General features: G+C 38.5%; 1 protein-coding gene across 7 annotated transcripts; it reads left to right on the top strand.

Annotated features, from left to right (window-relative positions):
- The first annotated feature begins 5,177 nt into the window (after positions 1 to 5,177).
- On the top strand, positions 5,178 to 17,797 carry LOC123501965 (apolipoprotein D-like). Of its 7 annotated transcripts, XM_045251081.1 has the most exons (10): positions 5,178 to 5,226; positions 8,335 to 8,433; positions 8,583 to 8,730; positions 9,741 to 9,868; positions 11,216 to 11,353; positions 12,648 to 12,810; positions 13,269 to 13,402; positions 13,831 to 13,925; positions 15,198 to 15,293; positions 16,027 to 17,797. In XM_045251081.1, exons 5-10 carry the CDS (start codon positions 11,331 to 11,333, stop codon positions 16,170 to 16,172), a joined length of 657 nt encoding a protein of 218 aa, XP_045107016.1. In that variant the 5' UTR covers positions 5,178 to 5,226; positions 8,335 to 8,433; positions 8,583 to 8,730; positions 9,741 to 9,868; positions 11,216 to 11,330; the 3' UTR covers positions 16,173 to 17,797. The 7 variants fall into 7 exon arrangements, with proteins under 7 accessions (XP_045107016.1, XP_045107018.1, XP_045107017.1 ...); XM_045251083.1 differs by lacking the exon at positions 5,178 to 5,226 and having other exon boundaries at positions 7,853 to 8,433; positions 9,788 to 9,868; XM_045251082.1 differs by lacking the exon at positions 5,178 to 5,226 and having other exon boundaries at positions 7,853 to 8,433; positions 9,751 to 9,868.
- The last annotated feature ends 1,500 nt before the right edge of the window (positions 17,798 to 19,297 follow it).

Raw genomic sequence — 19,297 nt, 5'->3', positions numbered from 1 at the left:
GGTCTCGCGCCACCTCTGCCACGCCCCCTTGATCGTCTCCCCAGAACGCGAGGAGCACGCGCATGCCTGCGTCTCCTAGAAACACTCTGTGTCCTTGACACATTATCTGGAGTCTGTTCTTCATCATTATTGCCTTCACTGTCACTTATACTGTGTAAGAGTCTCTGTCTCTCTGTCTGTTCTCCTGAGAAAGCAGGTGAATGATGCTCTACATCCGTGTCCTCACTACTAGTCTCTTCACTTTCCCCAGTTTCTTCTTCTATATATTCACTGTCACTTTCTTCTAGCTCAGAACCACTGCTAAGTAAAAGGGTTCTGCCTTGCTCCATGGTGATTTACAATCTGACCCGATCCTTCGCTGTTATCACTGACCTTTCTACCCAGCGCGTCACCGGAGTTGCCAAGTGTCGCCCATAAAACGGGAAAACAGTTCAGTTACCTCTAAAATTAGGAGCTCTTGTGGAAACACTTGTGTGGTAAAAGATGCCAGATACTTCTACTCACCATCCGCCTCAAGAGAGCGCGCGAGACTTAAAATTACGCCGGGAAAAATCTTGATTACTGGGACGAATCCCGTCACTTCGGACGTTCTGACGCAAACGTTTATATACGACCGCCGGAAGTTAAGGGTTAAGGTAAAATTGAGGGTATATAATGTAGTTATATATTTTTTTTTTCATGAGACTGAGCGAAAATGAGAGAAAGACATGAAAAAGAAAGAAAGAGAGAGAGAAGTGTTGTTACCAAAATCTATGTAATCAGTTATATATACATTAATTACTTTATATCTCTACCATGTTATTATTATTATTATTATTATTATTATTATTATTATTATTATTATTATTATTATTATTATTATTATTATTATTAAGAAAACGAATGACTTCAAAAATCAAAACAAAGAAAATTTATTCCAATATTATTTTACGAATGACCCAAATTAGATAAATAAATAAATAAATTGATAAATAAATAAATAGATCAGTGAAAACAATATTATACTTGTTAAAAAAAAATCTGAGCACTAAAAAACTAAATCAATCAAATTATGAGATGAGTGAAACATTATGAAATTAAATATAGTTGTTGTTTTTATCCATTTTCTTTTTCTTTCTTGTTATTCTTTTAATATAATAAGGAATAAGAAAATTAAGTAAGAAAAAAATCCGTTATTGAGATGTTGTTACTTAGATGTTTATAAGTGAGGTGAGGTGAAGTGTGCGTTAGATGTAAGTGAAGTGAAGCCAAGTATTTATATAGGGACGAGTGAAGTGAACTGAAGTGAAGTGAAGTGAAGTGAATAATGAGAAATGTGTCTAAGTGAAGTGAGGTGAAATATTAATAGACCAAGTGAAATGAAGTGAAAAATTGAAGTGTGATATTGATAACACGTGAAATGAAGAGAAATGAACCCAAAAGTGAATATTTAAGTGTATTTTAAGTGTCTATTTAAGTGAAGTGTTATGAAGTGAGTGGAGAGGGTTAGAATAAGGGAAAAATAAGTCAAGAAGTGAACTGAAGTGAAGATATTAACTCAGTGTGTCTCAATAAGGGAAAGTAATATAATCATAATGTTCGTGTGAATGATGATGATGATGATGATGATGATGATGATGATGATAAATATGAATGCGTGTATCTAATATTATAATGGAAAATGAATGCTTGAATAAGAGAACACACACACACACACACACACACACACACACACACACACACACACACACACACACACACACACACACACACACACACACACACGAGCAATCTAACCTAACCTAACTTAACTTTATGTGTGTGTGTGTGTGTGTGTGTGTGTGTGTGTGTGTGTGTGTGTGTGTGTGTGTGTGCATTTCATTGCGAGCTGCTGGCAAAACTATTCAAAGTTTATAATAGTAGAAGAAGAAGAATAAAAAAAAGTAATAAATTAATGAATAAAACTATACATACATACATATATATACACATATTTCAAAATCTCAGGTCATTTTTTATTCATTGTAGGAAAAATATTACTGTCTTTCCTCCTCCTCCTCCTCCTCCTCCTCCTCCTCCTCCTCCTCCTCCTCCTCCTCCTCCTCCTCCTTCTTCTTCTTCTCCTCCTCCTCTTCTTCTTCCACCTCCTCACATATAGATAGCAAAAATGAACCTGTTTGAGAGAGAGAGAGAGAGAGAGAGAGAGAGAGAGCTGGTATTCCCATATCAAATCTTCAACTCGATTCTAGTAATAACAGAATTTTCATCTCTTATTTTTTTCATTTCTTTCTTTCTTTATTTCCTTATTTCCTTCGCATTATTTCCAAAAGCATTCCATTAAAGGTCTTCCACGTGACATGATAATATATGAAGTAAACCTTACCCTATAATAGTAATAATAATAATGATAATAATAATAATAATAATAATAATGACGATAAAAACAAAACTACAACAATTTCAGCAAGTTTATAAAGAATGAAAGGAATTACTATAACAGAAAAATATTTATACATTATTATTATTTTGTTTTTTCTATTTTTTTTTTTTTTTGTATTTTTCGAAAGATGTTACACCTTACTTTGGAGGTTTTTGAGAGAGCGTAGCATTCGAAAGTGAGTGAAAGATTAGAATTATTAAGTTTGTGAAGAGAAATGTGTTTGGTATCTTTGTTCAAAAAATATGTAAAGCTTTGGGGGATAACATTGTTCGAATATTTTTTTTTTACTTGAAATGATTATGGGAAATGCGTTTAACTTTAGAAATAGTAGTTTTTATTTTCTTTTTTAAGATGATACACTTTCAACGTAAATAAGGAAAGTTTATAAGAGTTCGTAGGTTTCGAAAACGTATGAAGCATTTATCTATTTTTGTTTAACAGATACAAAGAAAACTTGTGTTCATCATTATAAAGAACTACAAATATGAGGAAAGAAATGTATGAAGTATTCTGGTAAGGAAAAAATAACAAAGAAATCCTCATACTGTCTTGACACCAAAAACTTGTGTAAATATAAAAGGAAGACAAATGTTATGTATGGCCTTAAAAGGTTTGCAAAAAATGTACAGTTCCTAATACGCTGCAAAGACAAGAAAAATAATATTAATGATGTATAGCATGAACCCATTTTGAAATCCATAAAGTGTATAGCTGTGTGGAACTTTGTAAAGATGCATGACCTTCAACATTTCAGTAAGGTGTATACATCTTTGCTAAGTTCCACACCGACGCCAGATGAATAAGATAAGATAAGAATATACATGAATTAAAAGCGTGTATGGAGCAACAATCAGTAAAAATAATCATAATAAAAAAAAACTCAATAAAATTATATAAAATGTGCTTGTAAAATTACGTTCTTTTGTAAATAATAACGTTTCTCTTTTGTTGTTGTTGATTAAGTGACCCAGCGTGATATTTTGTACCTTTGTTTAGAGTTAAGAATTACTACCAGTATTTATTGTTGTCATTGTTACTATTACTATTATCATTATTATTATTATTATTATTATTATTATTATTATTATTATTATTATTATTATTATTGTTGTTACTATTATTATTACCATTGTTGTTATTGTTGTTGTTATTATTATTATTATTATTATTATTATTATTATTATTATTATTATTATTATTATTATTATTTCAGTTTAAGAGCCTTTTTATGCATTTATTCTATTTGTAAATGTCTATTACAAGGAAAGAAGGAGAAGAAAAGAAGAGGAAGAAGAAGAAGAAGAAGAAGAGAGAGAGAGAGAGAGAGAGAGAGAGAGAGAGAGAGAGATAAAGAGTGAAAGGGAAGAGGAGAGAAGGGAGAGTAAGAGGAAAATAATAGTGATAATAACAATAATAATAATAATAATAATAATAATAATAATAGTAATAGTAATAATAATGATATTGATGATAATGATAATGGTAATAGTGATAATGATAACAGTGATAACAACAACAACAACAACAACAATAACAATACTGCTCTTTTATAAATTTCCAGCCACAATTCACTCCAGTTTTTTTTTTTTTTTTACTTTTCCTTCTTTCTTTGACCTACCGAACTTTAGAATAATTCAATAATAATAACGATAGTAATAATAATAATAATAATAATAATAATAATGATAATGATGATAATAACAATAATGACAATAATGATAATAATAACAATAATAATGTTAATAATAATAATAATAATAATAATAATAATAATAATAATGATAATAGTAATAATGATAATGATAATAGTATTTCATTAATATTATTATTCTAATTCTTATTATTATACTTATTATTTTTCTTTTAATTATTATTATTATTATTATTATTATTATTATTATTATTATCATTTATTATTATTATTGGTCCAAAAACTTCCCCTTTAGTTTCTTGTTAACTCAAATACTAAAGAATAAGATTTACAAGTGAGATTAGTTAGTTGACTTGTGAATGCTTCCTTCTCTTCCTCTTCCTCTTCTTTTTCCTTCTCTTCCTCTTCCTCTTCTTCCTCCTCCTCCTCCTCCTCCTCCTCCTCCTCCTCCTCCTCCTCCTCCTCCTCCTCCTCCTCCTCTTCGTGACAATACAACCACTACGGTGTGTAACATTGACAGCAGCGATGGCGACCTTAAAAAATAACAGGAAAAAGAAATATATATCTATGGCTTTGGTTAATTCACCTTTCATTCTCCTTACAACCCTACATTAACCCCTTACTCCCTAAAACTGGCGCCTTGAAGTATATCTAGACCAGGGGAGGGCAAACTCTTCAGTGCTAGAGCCACATTGAGAAAGTCGCAATCTTATAGAGCCTCATACTGTATTAACGCAAAATTATTAACATCTAGAATACAAAATAAAAGGCATGTAAAGAAAAACTACACTCCAACTCATATGCACACCTGTGGGAAGAAAATTAAATGCTCATAATATTATTTGGCGTTTAACTTTCTCTTTCAAATTTACTAACATCTGCCGGGACACATGAATTTCTTTGCCGGCAGTGGTCCATACTTTCTTTACCCACACCTGATTTAGACCCTTATAATTCACTACATAACCTTTAATATAGGATGGTAAATGGACATATTTGACATCGAATAGTTATGCCAGTGACCGTATCTAGTAAGCCATCTAGCGCCCGCCACCAGCATTAGATCTGACCCAGTGTGGTGCTTATGGTGGTGAGTGTTGAAAGTATGTGTAGTCATTTATCCTCAAACATCAGCGCTACCGTACCACTGAAATAGGTAAGTAATGGCATATAGCTGCATTGGGCATTGAATTATCAGTGTATGGTGTTGATAATGGCGATGAACAGCTGGGTAAGGAGAGATATGTAGTGTAATAAGGTGGAGTAATGGAAGGTATACATGAGGCAGCGGTGCGTGAAGGAGGAATAGTCTTCATGTAATATCAAACATCATCGCTACCAAGCCTCAGAGGAAGGTGAGTAAGGAAGGGTGAGTGCAGCAGGGAATAAGCTATCAGTGTGTGTTGCTAATAGTGATAATGAGTGGCCGGATACTGAGAAATGATAAACGGAGTGATAGCTGAGACATGGAGATGAAAATGTAAATGTACTAGATTAAGTATTTCTCTCTCAATGATAAGACTATAGGGACGAAAAATAAATGAATAAATATGGGAAGGATACTGAAAGAAAAAAAAGTAAAGAACAGGAGATAGATAATTGAGGTAAAGATAAGATATAATAAACAATAAACTAAGGTAAATTTGCAGTTTCAACCAACATACCCTATCTTATATTTCTTTTTCCCTATGTGTAACAAGCTTGGGGACCTCCTGGGAAACCTAACCTAACCTTATTAATATCCGATAGGGTACAATGGGGTTAGAAATGCTGGTAGAAGTGTGATGTAGCCCGTGAGAATGTGTATGTAGTGACGTGTGGTGTATTGGTTCAAACTACAATAATACCAAAACTACAAACATTACAACTCTTTCACCATTACACAAATACTAACAAGGCCTTGGAGTATCTTGGCATTAATGAACCCAAGACAAAGGAGAAAACGAGAGGCAGCTATTGAAACAGTAAACGAAGCACTGAAGCCTCATTTTTAGGTTCACATGCTTCAAAACGCTCTGTTCTCTCACCGCGACTATTTTAAAAGGCTGCAGAGATGATTAACCTGGTTCTCGAGAGTGATTCTCCTGTTATTGATGTAGAAATTTTGTTCATCTGTCACTGGAGCCATTAAAACACCCTCCCCTCCCTATTCCATCATCCTCCTTCCCTCCCATTCCCTCTCCTCTCTCCTTCCTCCTTCCTCCATCCTCTTTCCTCCTCCTCCTCCTCCTCCTCCTCCTCCTTCCCTTGGCTTTCCTCCCCTCACCCCTACCCATCCCGTCCCCTGCTCTACCCTCCCGAGATGATCGTCTGGTACCTGCTGTAAAGGTGGCATTGTTCCAAACACTGCCACATCTAAGCTGAGAATGTTCCAGGCCTGGTCACAGACAAGAGTAATGACTGTAATGTGGCTTAACTTTTTCAGACATTCTATTTGCGAGCCCACATCGTTGCGGCGCGTGACATATCGGCTGCTCTGCCCTGACCTGACTGTTGATGTGTGTTATTTGAGCGGTGAATAACGTCAGTGAGCGTTACAGGATTGAATACAGCCAGTTCAGGCCTTGTATATTCCTTGGTTCAGGCTTAGTGAGAATAAATTGGCAATGGAGTGTGGGAGATGAAACAAGCACGGTCGTGGACTTACCCGTGGAGGAGCATGTGGGGCCTTGCGGGAGCGTGGGGACAGAATTATGATTGTGTACTTCTTGAATGTTGTCCCCGCAGTGATGATATGCGCGCTCACCACCACTTCACGTCTTGAGGCAGGTGATGGGTGGGCGTGATGGTTTGTCGTTGCTAAGACAGTGTACAGTCATGTCACTGTCACGCCTTGCTTACATAACTGCTCCATATCGCCTTCAATACCATGTTTTCTTTTTCTTGTCTTCTTCTTTGTGCACGTACTTATTAAGTTTTATTTGGTTTACATACACATTTTCCTTTTAGATTTCATACGTTCCACTTTCTTTCTTTTTTTTTTTTGTGGGTTTTATGAGACTGGTTTATTTTTTGTTATTGCCAGTGTTATTAGCTTTGAGAATATTTTAGTTTATTTGTTAGCTCAGGGAATATTTTAGTTTGTGTTCTTGTCAATGTTATTAGCTCAGGGAACATTTTAACTAACAGGCATCAGTATAACACTTGTTGGAGTCGTTTATGTTAGATGTTTTGGGTTTTTAAGGGAGATAGTTTGTTATCACCTCCTGGCTTCCCCACTAATGGCAATCCACTGGCAACACATCCCTGTAAAGACCTGTTAGATTGTTAAACCCTATTTCCTCTTTCTCTGTTCTCTCATTCCTTTGTCTTTATTCCCTTTTTCTTTTCTCGTTTTTATTCTTTTCTCTTCTCATTCGTTCGTCTATATTCCCTTTTCCTCTTTTCTTTTTTTTCTCCTCATTCGTTGGTCTTTATTCCATGTTCCTCTTTTCTCCTTTTTTATTCGTTTGTTAACTCTTATCCCTGCTTTTCTTTTTTCCTCTCTTTCGTTCGTCACTATTATCCAGTTTCTCTTTTCCTCTCATTCGTCCATTCACTACTACTCAGTTTTTCGTTTTCCTAGCTTTTCCCCTCCCCCTCCCCCCACAAGGAGACGCACCAAGGCAAATAGCAGCATTAATTACTCGTTCTGTAAAGTTTATGCTATTTATAAGTGAATAGTTTGGTTTGTGAGGCCTTGTGGTATTGCTACTCTCCTATTAACACTATTACTACCACACGGTAAGTTGTAGTACCTATGCATGCAGTACTATCAATATTATTCTTAATAGCAAACTTTCTTTTTCAAATAATAAGCTTGTTAATATGTCCACTGTTGCTCCGCTGATCCATACAGTGGCTCTACCTTCAACCTCCCACCTCCCACCTCCTGCCTCCCCTCCGCTCCACTCTTCTGCCTGGCGCCTGTGTTTCGTTGAGGGTGGAGGAGGCAGGAGGTGGGCTGGTCAGCACAGCACCTCCACAACTTGTAAAAGCCTCTAGTTGAAGTGACGTGGGATATTAAGAGCTTTTTTTAATACTCTGGTGACGTATGAACAAGATCAAAAGGTTCTAGGACTAGGTAAAGTGACTCGTGAATAAAGTGTTTTTTTTACGGTTATGGTGACGGATTAACTAGACTTCTACCCTGTGAAGATAATAGACGGCCTTGGAAATTCGGCTAATTGTGTCTGCTGCCTTGGAAAACAGCCGCAGTGAAAGAGGTGTGGTGGCCAGAGACAGCTTTCACTACCGAACAGTGATGTAACTCAATATTTCACAGTCCTGACTCATCCTCATCTGCCCATACTTCACCGCAGTAGCCTACAGGACGATACACCAATGAATTGACGCCTGCAGATACTTAAAAGGCGGTAAAAAGGTCAGTAAACAAAGGGATGGGTAGCGGCGGTGGGCGTATCTCACCATGGTGTGCTTTATTTGTTACTCATCATAAGCCGGACATGTCACACACTAGAGGTGCATGCCTAATCTTTCATGTCAGCTGTTGAGATGCATCATCTTTGCCAGATTTGTGTGTCAGGAAGGCCCAGTGAAGTGATAAGGCAGTTGGCTGTGGCGGGCTGGCGGCGGCCATGATGACGTCATCGGTGGGTCCCGCCCTGCCCGGCGAGTTCGTATTATTCACATTTCTCAGCTCACTTATTTCGCCTCATAAGTAAGTTTTCACGTTCTACATGTATTTAGGAGTGTTTGAAGAATGTTCCATGCTTGTGTTGCGTGAAATACTGGGATTTAACGGGTGTTTAGGGCTTAGATAAGAGCCCAGTTTCCTTTACAAATTTTCCAACTCGGTATCTTTGATTTTTTATTTCAAGCTGAAATGAAGTGTTTGTGTTTTCAAAAAATCGTTTCTGATGGTTAAAGTGTGTTTCACTCCTAGTAAGCCAAATGTGTGGACTTTTAGAGTGACTTACAGTGCCGTTAAAATGTGTAGAAGTGACACTATATAAAATATATATTTTTTTATTTCCGCGTGCTGCCAAGTTTTGACGTGTTGTGGAAGTGGTTCATATTTCCAAAAAGTGTTATCGATTGTCTTGAATGAGATTGGTGGGCTTTGGAATTGTGTTTATGTATGTCGATATAATAACATTTTTATTTACGGTATTTTTGAATATTTCTATTATTACTCAGCCCGGTAATATTTTTATATTTTAGGAATTAGTTTTGATTGGTGACAAGTTAGAATTTATGTAGCATTCGTGTCCAGCTGCCTTTTTGAGAATCGTCATTTTCAAAATGGTTTACATAACGTATATTTGTGACGTCATCAACGGGGGCGCCCACCAGCTGGACCCAGACCCAGACCCAGACTAGGCTCCCTCCCTCCCGCCCAGCAGGGAGTGTGCGCCCGTATGTTGTCTAACTTGTCTTGTCTTTCATTGACGCCCTGCATGTGTGTGTGTGTGTGTGTGTGTGTGTGTGTGTGTGTGTGTGTGTGTGTGTGTGTGTGTGTGCCGTATATTTCGTTGTATAAATCGTTGTATGTGTGTGTGTGTGTGTTGCCGTATATTTCGTTGTATAACGTTGTGTGTGTGTCAGTTTGTTTTAGATGAGCATAAAATATGATGATTGCAGCTGTTTTTTTTAGTAATATGGACTAACAGTTTGTATTATACTATTACTAAATTGAAAAATATTAAGTGAACATTATAATCACTTCAGTCACTCCAAGGTTTGCCATTGTCCCAACCCACACACGTGTGCCGCAGCCTGCCGCAGTCCTAACATGGGCTCGGGGTGGTACAACTGCCTCTTGAGCCGTTGCCTCCGCTGTCGCAGGAACAGTATAGGTAAGAATTAGCTAATAGGTGTGTGTGTGTGTGTGTGTGTGTGTGTGTGTGTGTGTGTGTGTGTGTGTGTGTGTGTGTGTTACCATGTGTGTGTGTACTGTGTGTGTGTGTGTGTGTGTGTGTGTGTGTGTGTGTGTGTGTGTGTGTGTGTGTGTGTGTGTGTGTGTTACCTTGTGTATCATTGTACTGTGTGTGTGTGTGTGTGTGTTACCATGTGTATCATTGTACTGCGGTGTGTGTGTGTGTGTGTGTGTGTGTGTGTGTGTGTGTGTGTGTGTGTGTGTGTGTGTGTGTGTGTGTATCATTGTGTGTGTGTGTGTGTGTGTGTGTGTGTGTGTGTGTGTGTGTGTAATTCACCTCGGTCGTCTGCTGGTCACCCAGCCAGTTTTCCTCATGCCATAGAGTGGCCCGTGACAAAGTGTTTAGTTGCGTCTTCTGGGCATGCGCGGCCCGGGAGCAAACGACAGACACTACATAATTATTATGTCATGCCTATAGCTATGACAGTGTGTGACAAGTGATATCATGTGAATTTAAACACAATTCGATTTTTTTTTAATATTACAGTAGCCATTGGCTTTCAGCATGTATCGGTGCAAAGACTAGTGCCTCACTATGGCACTGCGGTGTGTGTGTGTGTGTGTGTGTTACCTTGTGAATCATTGTACTGCGGTGTGTGTGTGTGTGTGTGTGTGTGTGTGTGTGTGTCATTGTACTGCGGTGTGTGTGTGTGTGTGTGTTTGTGTGTGTGTGTGTGTGTGTGTGTGTGTGTGTGTGTGTGTGTGTGTGTGTGTGTGTGTGTGTACCATGTGTCATTGTACTGCGGTGTGTGTGTGTGTGTGTGTGTGTGTGTGTGTGTGTGTGTGTGTGTGTGTGTGTTACCATGTGTACTGCATTGTGTGTGTGTGTGTGTGTGTGTGTGTGTGTGTGTGTGTGTGTGTGTGTGTGTGTGTGTGTTACCATGTGTATCATTGTACTGCGGTGTGTGTGTGTGTGTGTGTGTGTGTGTGTGTGTGTGTGTGTGTGTGTGTGTGTGCGTGCGTGCGTGCGTGCGCGCGCCACATACTTAATTTTTCCTCTTTTTAAGGAAAATAGCCATATTTCATTTCAGGTAAAATTGAGGGTATATAATGGAGCCCTGATGTCACCAGTGTTGTAGGAGTGAGTCGTGCTTGCTCAAGGGGGATCTGAAACAAGTTGGAAAGCTGTTCATCTTGTCAGCTGTTAGGCGTTTGTATGACAACCTGTACTGATATTTATTTGTCTTGTCGAACCTGCTTGCCACCACTCATGGATTTAGTTTATTTTTTGTTTATTTATTTATTTATTTTTTATTTTTTTTTTTAGCAAGCAAGCAACGTTAATTCGTTTAACGGTTGTTGGAGGAACGTCAACGCTGGTGTTCCCCTCTAAGACGTCAGTGAGATGGTGTATGGCCACGGCCGCCCCTTGAAGCTTTTTTATGGGCTACTTCAATACCTTCAGGTGTGTGTGTGTGTGTGTGTGTGTCATATAGTACTCAGAGAGAGAGAGAGAGAGAGTGTTGTGGTTCGAGGAAGGGAAGAGTTAGAAAAATAAGTGCTATTTAGAGAGTAATAATAATAAAAATAGCAACAACCATAAAAAGAACAATAAAGTTATTTGTATATAATGTAGTTATATATTTTTTTTCATGAGACTGAGCGAAAATGAGAGAAAGACATGAAAAAGAAAGAAACCTAATTCAAGACGTGACCTCAATTTACAAAAAAAAAATAATAAATAAAAAAATAATAAGCCAGACAAACGGAATATATATTTTTTTTACTAAGCCAGACTGGATGCAACCTGTTCTGAGAGACACTGGCCCTGGGAACCAGAACTACAGTGCATTGTAAGATAAAGTAGAAACCAAGAGCCACGTGCATATTACGTAAGCTGGTGATGGGACGAGTAAATATAGAATAAATAGATGAATAGTGATGAAGAAATATGAGTAATAAGCTAATAGGGAATGCGTGTGTTATGATAGTTATAATGTAATGAGAGAATAGGAAAGTGAAAAGGGAGTAACAAAAGGATATGCATTAGGAAGGTTGTGGTGGTGGTAGTAGTGGTGAAGATAGTAGGAAAGGATGTGAGTTGAATATGTATTGTTATATCATAGATCTACATGTGAAAGTTAATGAGGAGAAAGTCTTATCTACCAAACCTGCCTCTCTCTCTCTCTCTCTCTCTCTCTCTCTCTCTCTCTCTCTCTCTCTGTGTGTGTGTGTGCCTTGTGCGGTAGGGCCGGCCTAACCTCAGTTCACCACGCCAGTTTCTAGTGTAAGGTTGGTGTGCGCAGTTCATCGGTACTCGTCTTGCTCGAAGGTATAATAGTCTCTCTCTCTCTCTCTCTCTCTCTCTCTCTCTCTGATTTTTTTTTCTGATACTTGTTTAGCGTCTTTTACATATCCTAATATTCATTTATTTATTTATTTATTTTGTTTCCTTTTGCTTCATCCATTCATTTTCATTTTCTTCCTCTTTCTTTGCTTCATTCATTCATTAGCTCGTTCGTTTTAGTTATTTTCCTTTGTTTCATTCGTTCATTTATTTTCCTTTTGTTTCGGTTACTAATACAATATTTTTCTTTTGCATTCACTCACTCAAATCTGTTTATTGGCTCTCTCTCTCTCTCTCTCTCTCTCTCTCTCTCTCTCTCTCTCTCTCTCTCTCTCTCTCTCTCTCTCTCTCTCTCTCTCTCTCGTCTCTCTTAATACATATCATCTCCTTTTTTATTTACATTTCCTCTCAGATCTACAATGGTGTGGCCGCGAGTATGTCTCCCCTCCCTCCTCCTCCTGCCACTGCTGCTGCTGCTGCTACTACTGCTGCAGGGGAGGGCGGCAGAGGGCCAGGTGTTACTACAGGGTCGCTGCCCACCCATACCCTCCAAGGCTGACTTTGATCCTGATAGAGTAAGTGTGTGTGTGTGTGTGTGTTTGAAGATGTTGGTTTAGTTGTTAGTTATCTTTTTTCCTGCTTTTAACTTTTTCTTTTGTTTTCTTAATTTCCTTCTCTTTTCTTTTCTTATTTTCCTCCGTGTTTTCCTTTTTTTTCCTTTCTTTTTTTTCGTTCTTACTCTTTTTCTTCTCTTTTCCCTCATTCTTTCTCTATTTTTCGTTTTCTTTTTTTTTATTTCTTGATTATTTATATTTCTGAACATGATTATGTATATAGTGGAAAGTTATAGGTATTTTAAAAGACATGATACGTGGTAGTTTAACAATTATATTCTACATTGAAATAAAATAAACGACATAAATTAAGTACTTTCTCGTATTTGCTTTATTTTTTTTATTAATTTATTATTTTTGTATACAATATTAATCTCTCTCTCTCTCTCTCTCTCTCTCTCTCTCTCTCTCTCTCTCAGTTCCTAGGCGCGTGGAATGAGATCGAGCGTTACTTCGTGTCCTATGAGCAGGTAGCGGGGAACTGCTGGGTGGAGAACTACCTCTTCGACCCTGACCGAGGCTACTACACCCGCCTGGACTGGAGGGATAAGCTGTAGGTGCAGTGGTGGTAGTGTTGGTGGTGTTGTGTTTCTTGATGGATGTGGTTGTGTTGGTGTTACTGTTACTGCTACTGTTGTTATTGTTATTGTTACTGCTTCTACTTCTACTTCTACTTCTACTACTTTTATGGGTGTTAATCCTGAGTCCTCTCCCCCTTCGTTGTCATCGTCCTCTTCCTCCCCCCACCTCCTCCTCCTCCTCCAAAGCCTTTAATCTTAAAACAATCCTAACCAGATATCGCCTGTGGGACTCTGCATAATAGAACTAGATTAATACTTGTGAATATGTGCGCATGTATCAATGTATGTATTGACTATAAAAACACGACTAATACATGCCCGTGGGAGAATGTATGTATGTGTGTGTATGTGTAGTGTGGCTGCATGTGGGTGTAATGTTTGATTGTTGTTGATGTTCCAGGTTGGGTGAGGTCCGTAGCATAGAGAATGCCATTACGTTTGACGAGGAGGAACCAGGGAGGCTGTTCTATGTGCTGGACCAACCCAGCATCCCCTGTACGTGTGTATTTACCTAGCTGTAGTTTTACAGGCCTGGGCTTTACGCTCGTGTGGCCCCGTCTCCATAACTATACTTATCTATTTTTTCTTTAAAACTATGCACACTCATTGCTGACACCACTTCTTCACTCAAACTGTTCCAATTCTCAACACATCTTTGCAAGAAACTATATTTTTTAACATCTCTCAGACATCTTCCCTTCCTCAATTTTTTACTATGCAATCTTGTGCTTCGAATGTCAGTTTCTCATTATCCACTTGTTCCATTCCATTCATCAATTTATAAACTTGTATCTCTGTTCCAGAGTTGGTAGATCCATAGCCTTTAGTCTCTCCTCATATGTCATCCCTTCAAATTCTGGAACCATTCTTGTAGCCATTTTTTGTAGTCTCCAACTTCCTTATGTGTTTCTTTTTATGAGGGGTCCACACAACTCCTGCATATTCCAATCTGTGTGTGTGTGTGTGTGTGTGTGTGTGTGTGTGTGTGTGTGTTCACCACGGTCGTCTGCTGGTCACCCAGCCAGTCTTTCCCCTACGGAAAGAGCTCAGAGCTCGTAGTGACCGATCATCAGGTAGGACTGAGACCACAACACACTCCACACACCGGGAAAGCGAGGCCACCTACTGCTAGGTGAACAGGGGCTACACATTAAGAGGCTTGCCCATTTGCCTCGCCACTTTCCGGGACTCGAACCCGCGGACCCTCTTGATTGTGAGTCGAGCGTGCTAACCACTACTCTACGCGGTAATTCACCTCGGTTGCCTACTGGTCACCCAGCCAGTCTTCCCCATTACGGAGCGAGCTCAGAGCTCATAGACCGATCGTCGGGTAGGACTGAGACCACATCAACACACAACACACACCGGGACATCGAGGCCACAATCCCTCCAGTTACATCCCGTACCTATTTACTGCTAGGTGAACACACCCCACACATTAAGAGGCTTGCCCATTTGCCTCGCCGCTTACCGGGACTCGAACCCCGCCCTCTCGATTGTGAGTCGAGCGTGCTAACCACTACACTACGCGGTGTGTGTGTGTGTGTGTGTGTATATATATTTGTTTATTTATTTAGTCTTATCTTGTTTTTTCTACTTTATTTGTTTCGTTTGTTTCATTTATTTTTTGGAAGAAGTGTGGGTAGCAGTGGGCAAGATAGTGTGGTCGTAAGTTTATATACTACTACTACTACTACTACTACTGCATCCTTTCTCTCAAAAAAAAAAAAATTCCACAACTACCATTACCACCACCACTACTTCCAGTCTTGAATGGGCAGTACCAGATCCTAGAAACAGACTACACCCACTATGCCCTGGCCTGGCAGTGCAAGGACCTCCCCCTTGGCCTGGCCCACACTGGTAAGGCTTTCTACAAGGGTGGCATCTATGTCTGTTTCCTACCTCTTCACCACACACCACACCATGGCCGCCTAGACACACTATATCTACATCTACACTCCTCTAACCTTCCTTCTGCCACTTCATCTCCCGGTTCCTACTCTTATCTACACTCCTGCCTTTTATCCCACTAATTCCTCCTTTCTTCTACTCAAATTTTGTAGCCTCTAACCTTATCTACATTTCACTGACCTTCCTTCTTCCTCACTCCCCCACTCCCTACCCTCCATCTACTCCTCTTAATTTTTCTAGTCCGTAACCTGCAGTCACTCCACTCTGACCTTCCTCACACTTCCCCAGTCCCTACCTTGCATCTTTTCTCTGTAAGAGGGGAAATCTGGCCAAGAGCTACAAAAACTATTAAACAAAAAGGCCCATTTAGATGCCAGGTTAGGAAGAGAGTTCCAGAGTTTACCAAAGAAAGGGATGACTGACTGAGAGTATTTGTTAACTCTTACTACAGCCTTATTCATGTACTAATCTTTCACTACCTAAACAGCTACAGTACCATAGTCATAGAAAGATGGAAATACAGAAGCTTACAGAGAGTTCCAGAGTTTACCAGAGAAAGGGATGACTGACAGAGTATTTGTTAACTCTTACACTACAGCTGTATTCATTTATTAATTTCACTACCTAAACAGCTACAGTACCTCCATGCTCCCTTTCATAACACACTCCCTCCGTCCTGCAGAGATCCTGTGGCTGCTGTCCAAGATGCAGATCCCCACACCAGTTACTATCGAACAGGCTAAGGAGGTGGCCACGTCGCTCGGCCTTGACACCTCTCTTCTCATAAAACAGGACAGGACAAGCTGTATTGATGACCGGCAGGGGTAATGTGTGTATATGTGTGTGTGTTTTTACATACAGTACTTATTTTCATTATTTATGTATGTATTTTTCACATGGTTTTGCATTTGTGTGTTTTTACATATGTATTTTGTTTCTATGTTTATATTTCTCAAAATGTTGTAGTGTAAGTGATGTCACCAAGTTAGATATTGGTTTACTGGAATGCCAGTCACTAAGCAGAGGTGAAGGAGGATTATTGATGTATTCGTAAGTGTCTTCAAACTTTCCTGAGTTACATTCAAGTGGTTCTGTCCTGCCACCACGACTGTTATAATTTTTTGGGGTAACCCTGTCAGACCTACTTGGGGACCGGCATCTAAATGGGGCTTTTGTGTAATTGTTTTTGTTGCCCTTGGCCAGATTTTCCTAAAAAAAAATAATCTATCACTAGAACCATAAAACCACCCTTGAAAACACGTCACTTCAACCAGAGTCTTTTGAAATGAGTGAAGGTGTGAGCAGAAGTGTTTCAGAATAATGGCTTTATTTCTTTTATCCTTCAGTTAATGTGCCTTCCTTGCCTCTCATCTCTTGGAGCCTTCACTCTGCTGGTCAGTTTGATGCAGTGATGTACGTATGTGTGTGTGTGTTCTTTCATAGTCGAACTGTAAGCGTAGGGACATGACCTAACCTAATCTGAAAGGCGAGGAACACTAGACAAATATTTGGCGATAACACAAGTTAAGACCAAGAAGAAGGGCAGCTGTTGTAAGGATCTTGATGTATGTATGTATGTATCTGTGTTTTTGCGGTTGTGTTGTGTGTTGACATAACCTAATCTGATGTGAAAGGCAAGGAACATTAGATAGAAATGATTGGCGACAACACACAAGCCAGCCCCACCCAGGGAATAATGAGAGTGAGAAGAAAGAAGGGTATAGGTGTTGGAAGGTTGTAGGTCAGTTAGTGGGTGTGTTAGGGGGGGGAGGAAGAGCTGCAAAGGCAATGTTGTTTTGACGTTGGGAGAGGGATAGGGGCTTACCTGGATGATGGGGAAGCAGAATGGACTGAGGAAGAGAAGGAAGTGGAGAGTGGAGTGAGTCAGATTAAGGCTTGTTAGATTTTTTTTTTTTTTTTTTTTTTTTTTTCCCCAGTTGGTGTGTGTTCCTTGCCTTTTAATCTTCTTGGGGACATTTTTTTTTTTTTTCATTTCTTGTGTGTTCCTTTTCTTTTTAATCATTATCTTCTTTTTCTTTTCTTCTTCTTCTCCCCTTCTTCCCCTTCTTCCTTCTTCTTTTTCTCCTTCTCCCCCTTCTTCTTTTTCTCCTCCTCCTCCTCCTCCTCTTCTTCAGGATTTGGAATATTATTAGCTGTGGGGATTAAGTTGTCTCAGCCTGTTGTGCTTTTCTTGTTTGTCAATATGTATCAGTATTTTTGTGAAGCATTCATTAACTTTCCTACTTTTCTTGTGTAGTTCGTCTTCCTTTGTATTTCATTTGTTTTTAGTTGTATTTATTTAACTTTCATACTTTTCTTGTAGTTTTATCTTGATTGTTTGTATTTCACTGTTTTGGTTGTATTTTGTAGCAATCAGAGTCTTGTTGTTGTAGTTTGTGTCATGTAATTGCATTTTTTGTGGAATATTTATTATTATAACATTCAAAACATTTTCCCTTTGCTCCTTTTTCTTTTTTGTGTGTGTATAGTCTCTGGTCATGGACTCTATTTATTTTTATTATTCATTTCTTTCTATTTGTTGTGTATTTTCATGCTTTTATTTTTATACAATTATTTGTAGCTGTTTAGGTTTATTTATTTATTCTTTTTTTTTCTATTTATTTATTAGTTTTATTTATTTATTTTTATTTATTTATTTTATTTATTATTTTTTATTTGTATTTATTTATTTATTTGTATATATATATATATATTTTTTTTTTTTTGTGTGTGTGTGTGTGTGTGTGTGTGTGTGTGTGTGTGTGTATAATTTAGCTCGGTCGCCTGCTGGTCACCCAGCCAGTCTTCCCCATTACGGAGCGAGCTCAGAGCTCATAGACCAATCTTCGGGTAGGATTGAGACCACAACACACTCCACACACCGGGAAGGCGAGGCCACAACCCCTCGAGTTACATCCCCTTCCTATTTACTGCTAGGTGATCACACCACCCCACACATTAACAGCTGCGCCCATTTGCCTCGCTGCCTACGGGACTCGAACCCAGGCCTGCTCGGTTGTGAGTTGAGCGTGCTAACCACTACACTAAGCGGTGTGTGTGTGTGTGTGTGTGTGCAGAGGTGCCAGTTATTGATATGAAGTGTGTCAGTCTCTTGGTAATATTTGCTCATCTTTGTGTGTTGGCCAGCTGTTCATCCTAAGGCACTTTGTTTTTTTTTTTCATGACCCACTAATCTAATTTTCTTTATGAAGTAGAAAGTTAATTGGCAGCTTTCTACTTTTGCTATTCATTCACTTGCTTGTGTCTGGGAATTTCTGGATTTCACTTCAGCTCTAGGGAATGTGTGTGTGTGTGTGTGTGTGTGTGTTGCTGTTGTTGTTGTTCCCTATGATAGAGATGCCAGGCTGTTTAATAGACTAATAGTAAGAGATGATAGTGCTAAGGTTAATAGATTGATAGATACATTGAAATACTAAGCAGTCTAGGAAATTAGGAACTCAATTAGCTCGTTAAGGAGAATGGTGTCGTGTTAGAAGCCAGAAAAAAATGATAAATAAATAAATAAAAAAGAGATAGAAGCCAAACTCTTGTCTTGCCAGATTGGTAAATGTTAACATATGATAGTGGTAACATTAATAAATAGTTTGATACACTGGAATACTACCAAGCAATTCATATGGAAACTTACTGTGTAGGTACCTAAGGAGAAAGGTTCTGTACGTGTATTTATTGATAGCACGAAAACGAAGTAACGTAGACTTAGCTGTTTAGTTATCGTTAGCTCTCATACTGTTACCTCTCTATCAGTTCTTTCATCTCACTCTCTTCATCCAAACTGTTCCTTTCTTTTATTTACTTATTTGATTTGATTTGATTTGATTTTTATTTTTTTTTTTTTGATTGATTTACATATTTTTATTTCTCATACTGCTCTTCCTCCTGACTTTTCTCTCACTCTTTGTCTCTAACTGTGCTTTCACCTGACTCTTTAT

Source organism: Portunus trituberculatus, chromosome 10 (genome assembly GCF_017591435.1).
Source record: "Portunus trituberculatus isolate SZX2019 chromosome 10, ASM1759143v1, whole genome shotgun sequence".
Taxonomy (NCBI): Eukaryota; Metazoa; Arthropoda; class Malacostraca; order Decapoda; family Portunidae; genus Portunus; species Portunus trituberculatus.
Note: the sequence above shows the minus strand (reverse complement) of the source record. Positions and strands in the feature narration are given on the sequence as shown.

Bases quoted from the DNA above. Each gene is read 5' to 3' on its own strand.
- LOC123501965 (XM_045251081.1), top strand. From the start codon at position 11,331: ATGGGCTACTTCAATACCTTCAG. The intron at 11,354-12,647 runs GTGTGTGTGTGT...ATTTCCTCTCAG, and splicing joins GGCTACTTCAATACCTTCAG to ATCTACAATGGTGTGGCCGC. The intron at 12,811-13,268 runs GTAAGTGTGTGT...TCTCTCTCTCAG, and splicing joins CTGACTTTGATCCTGATAGA to TTCCTAGGCGCGTGGAATGA.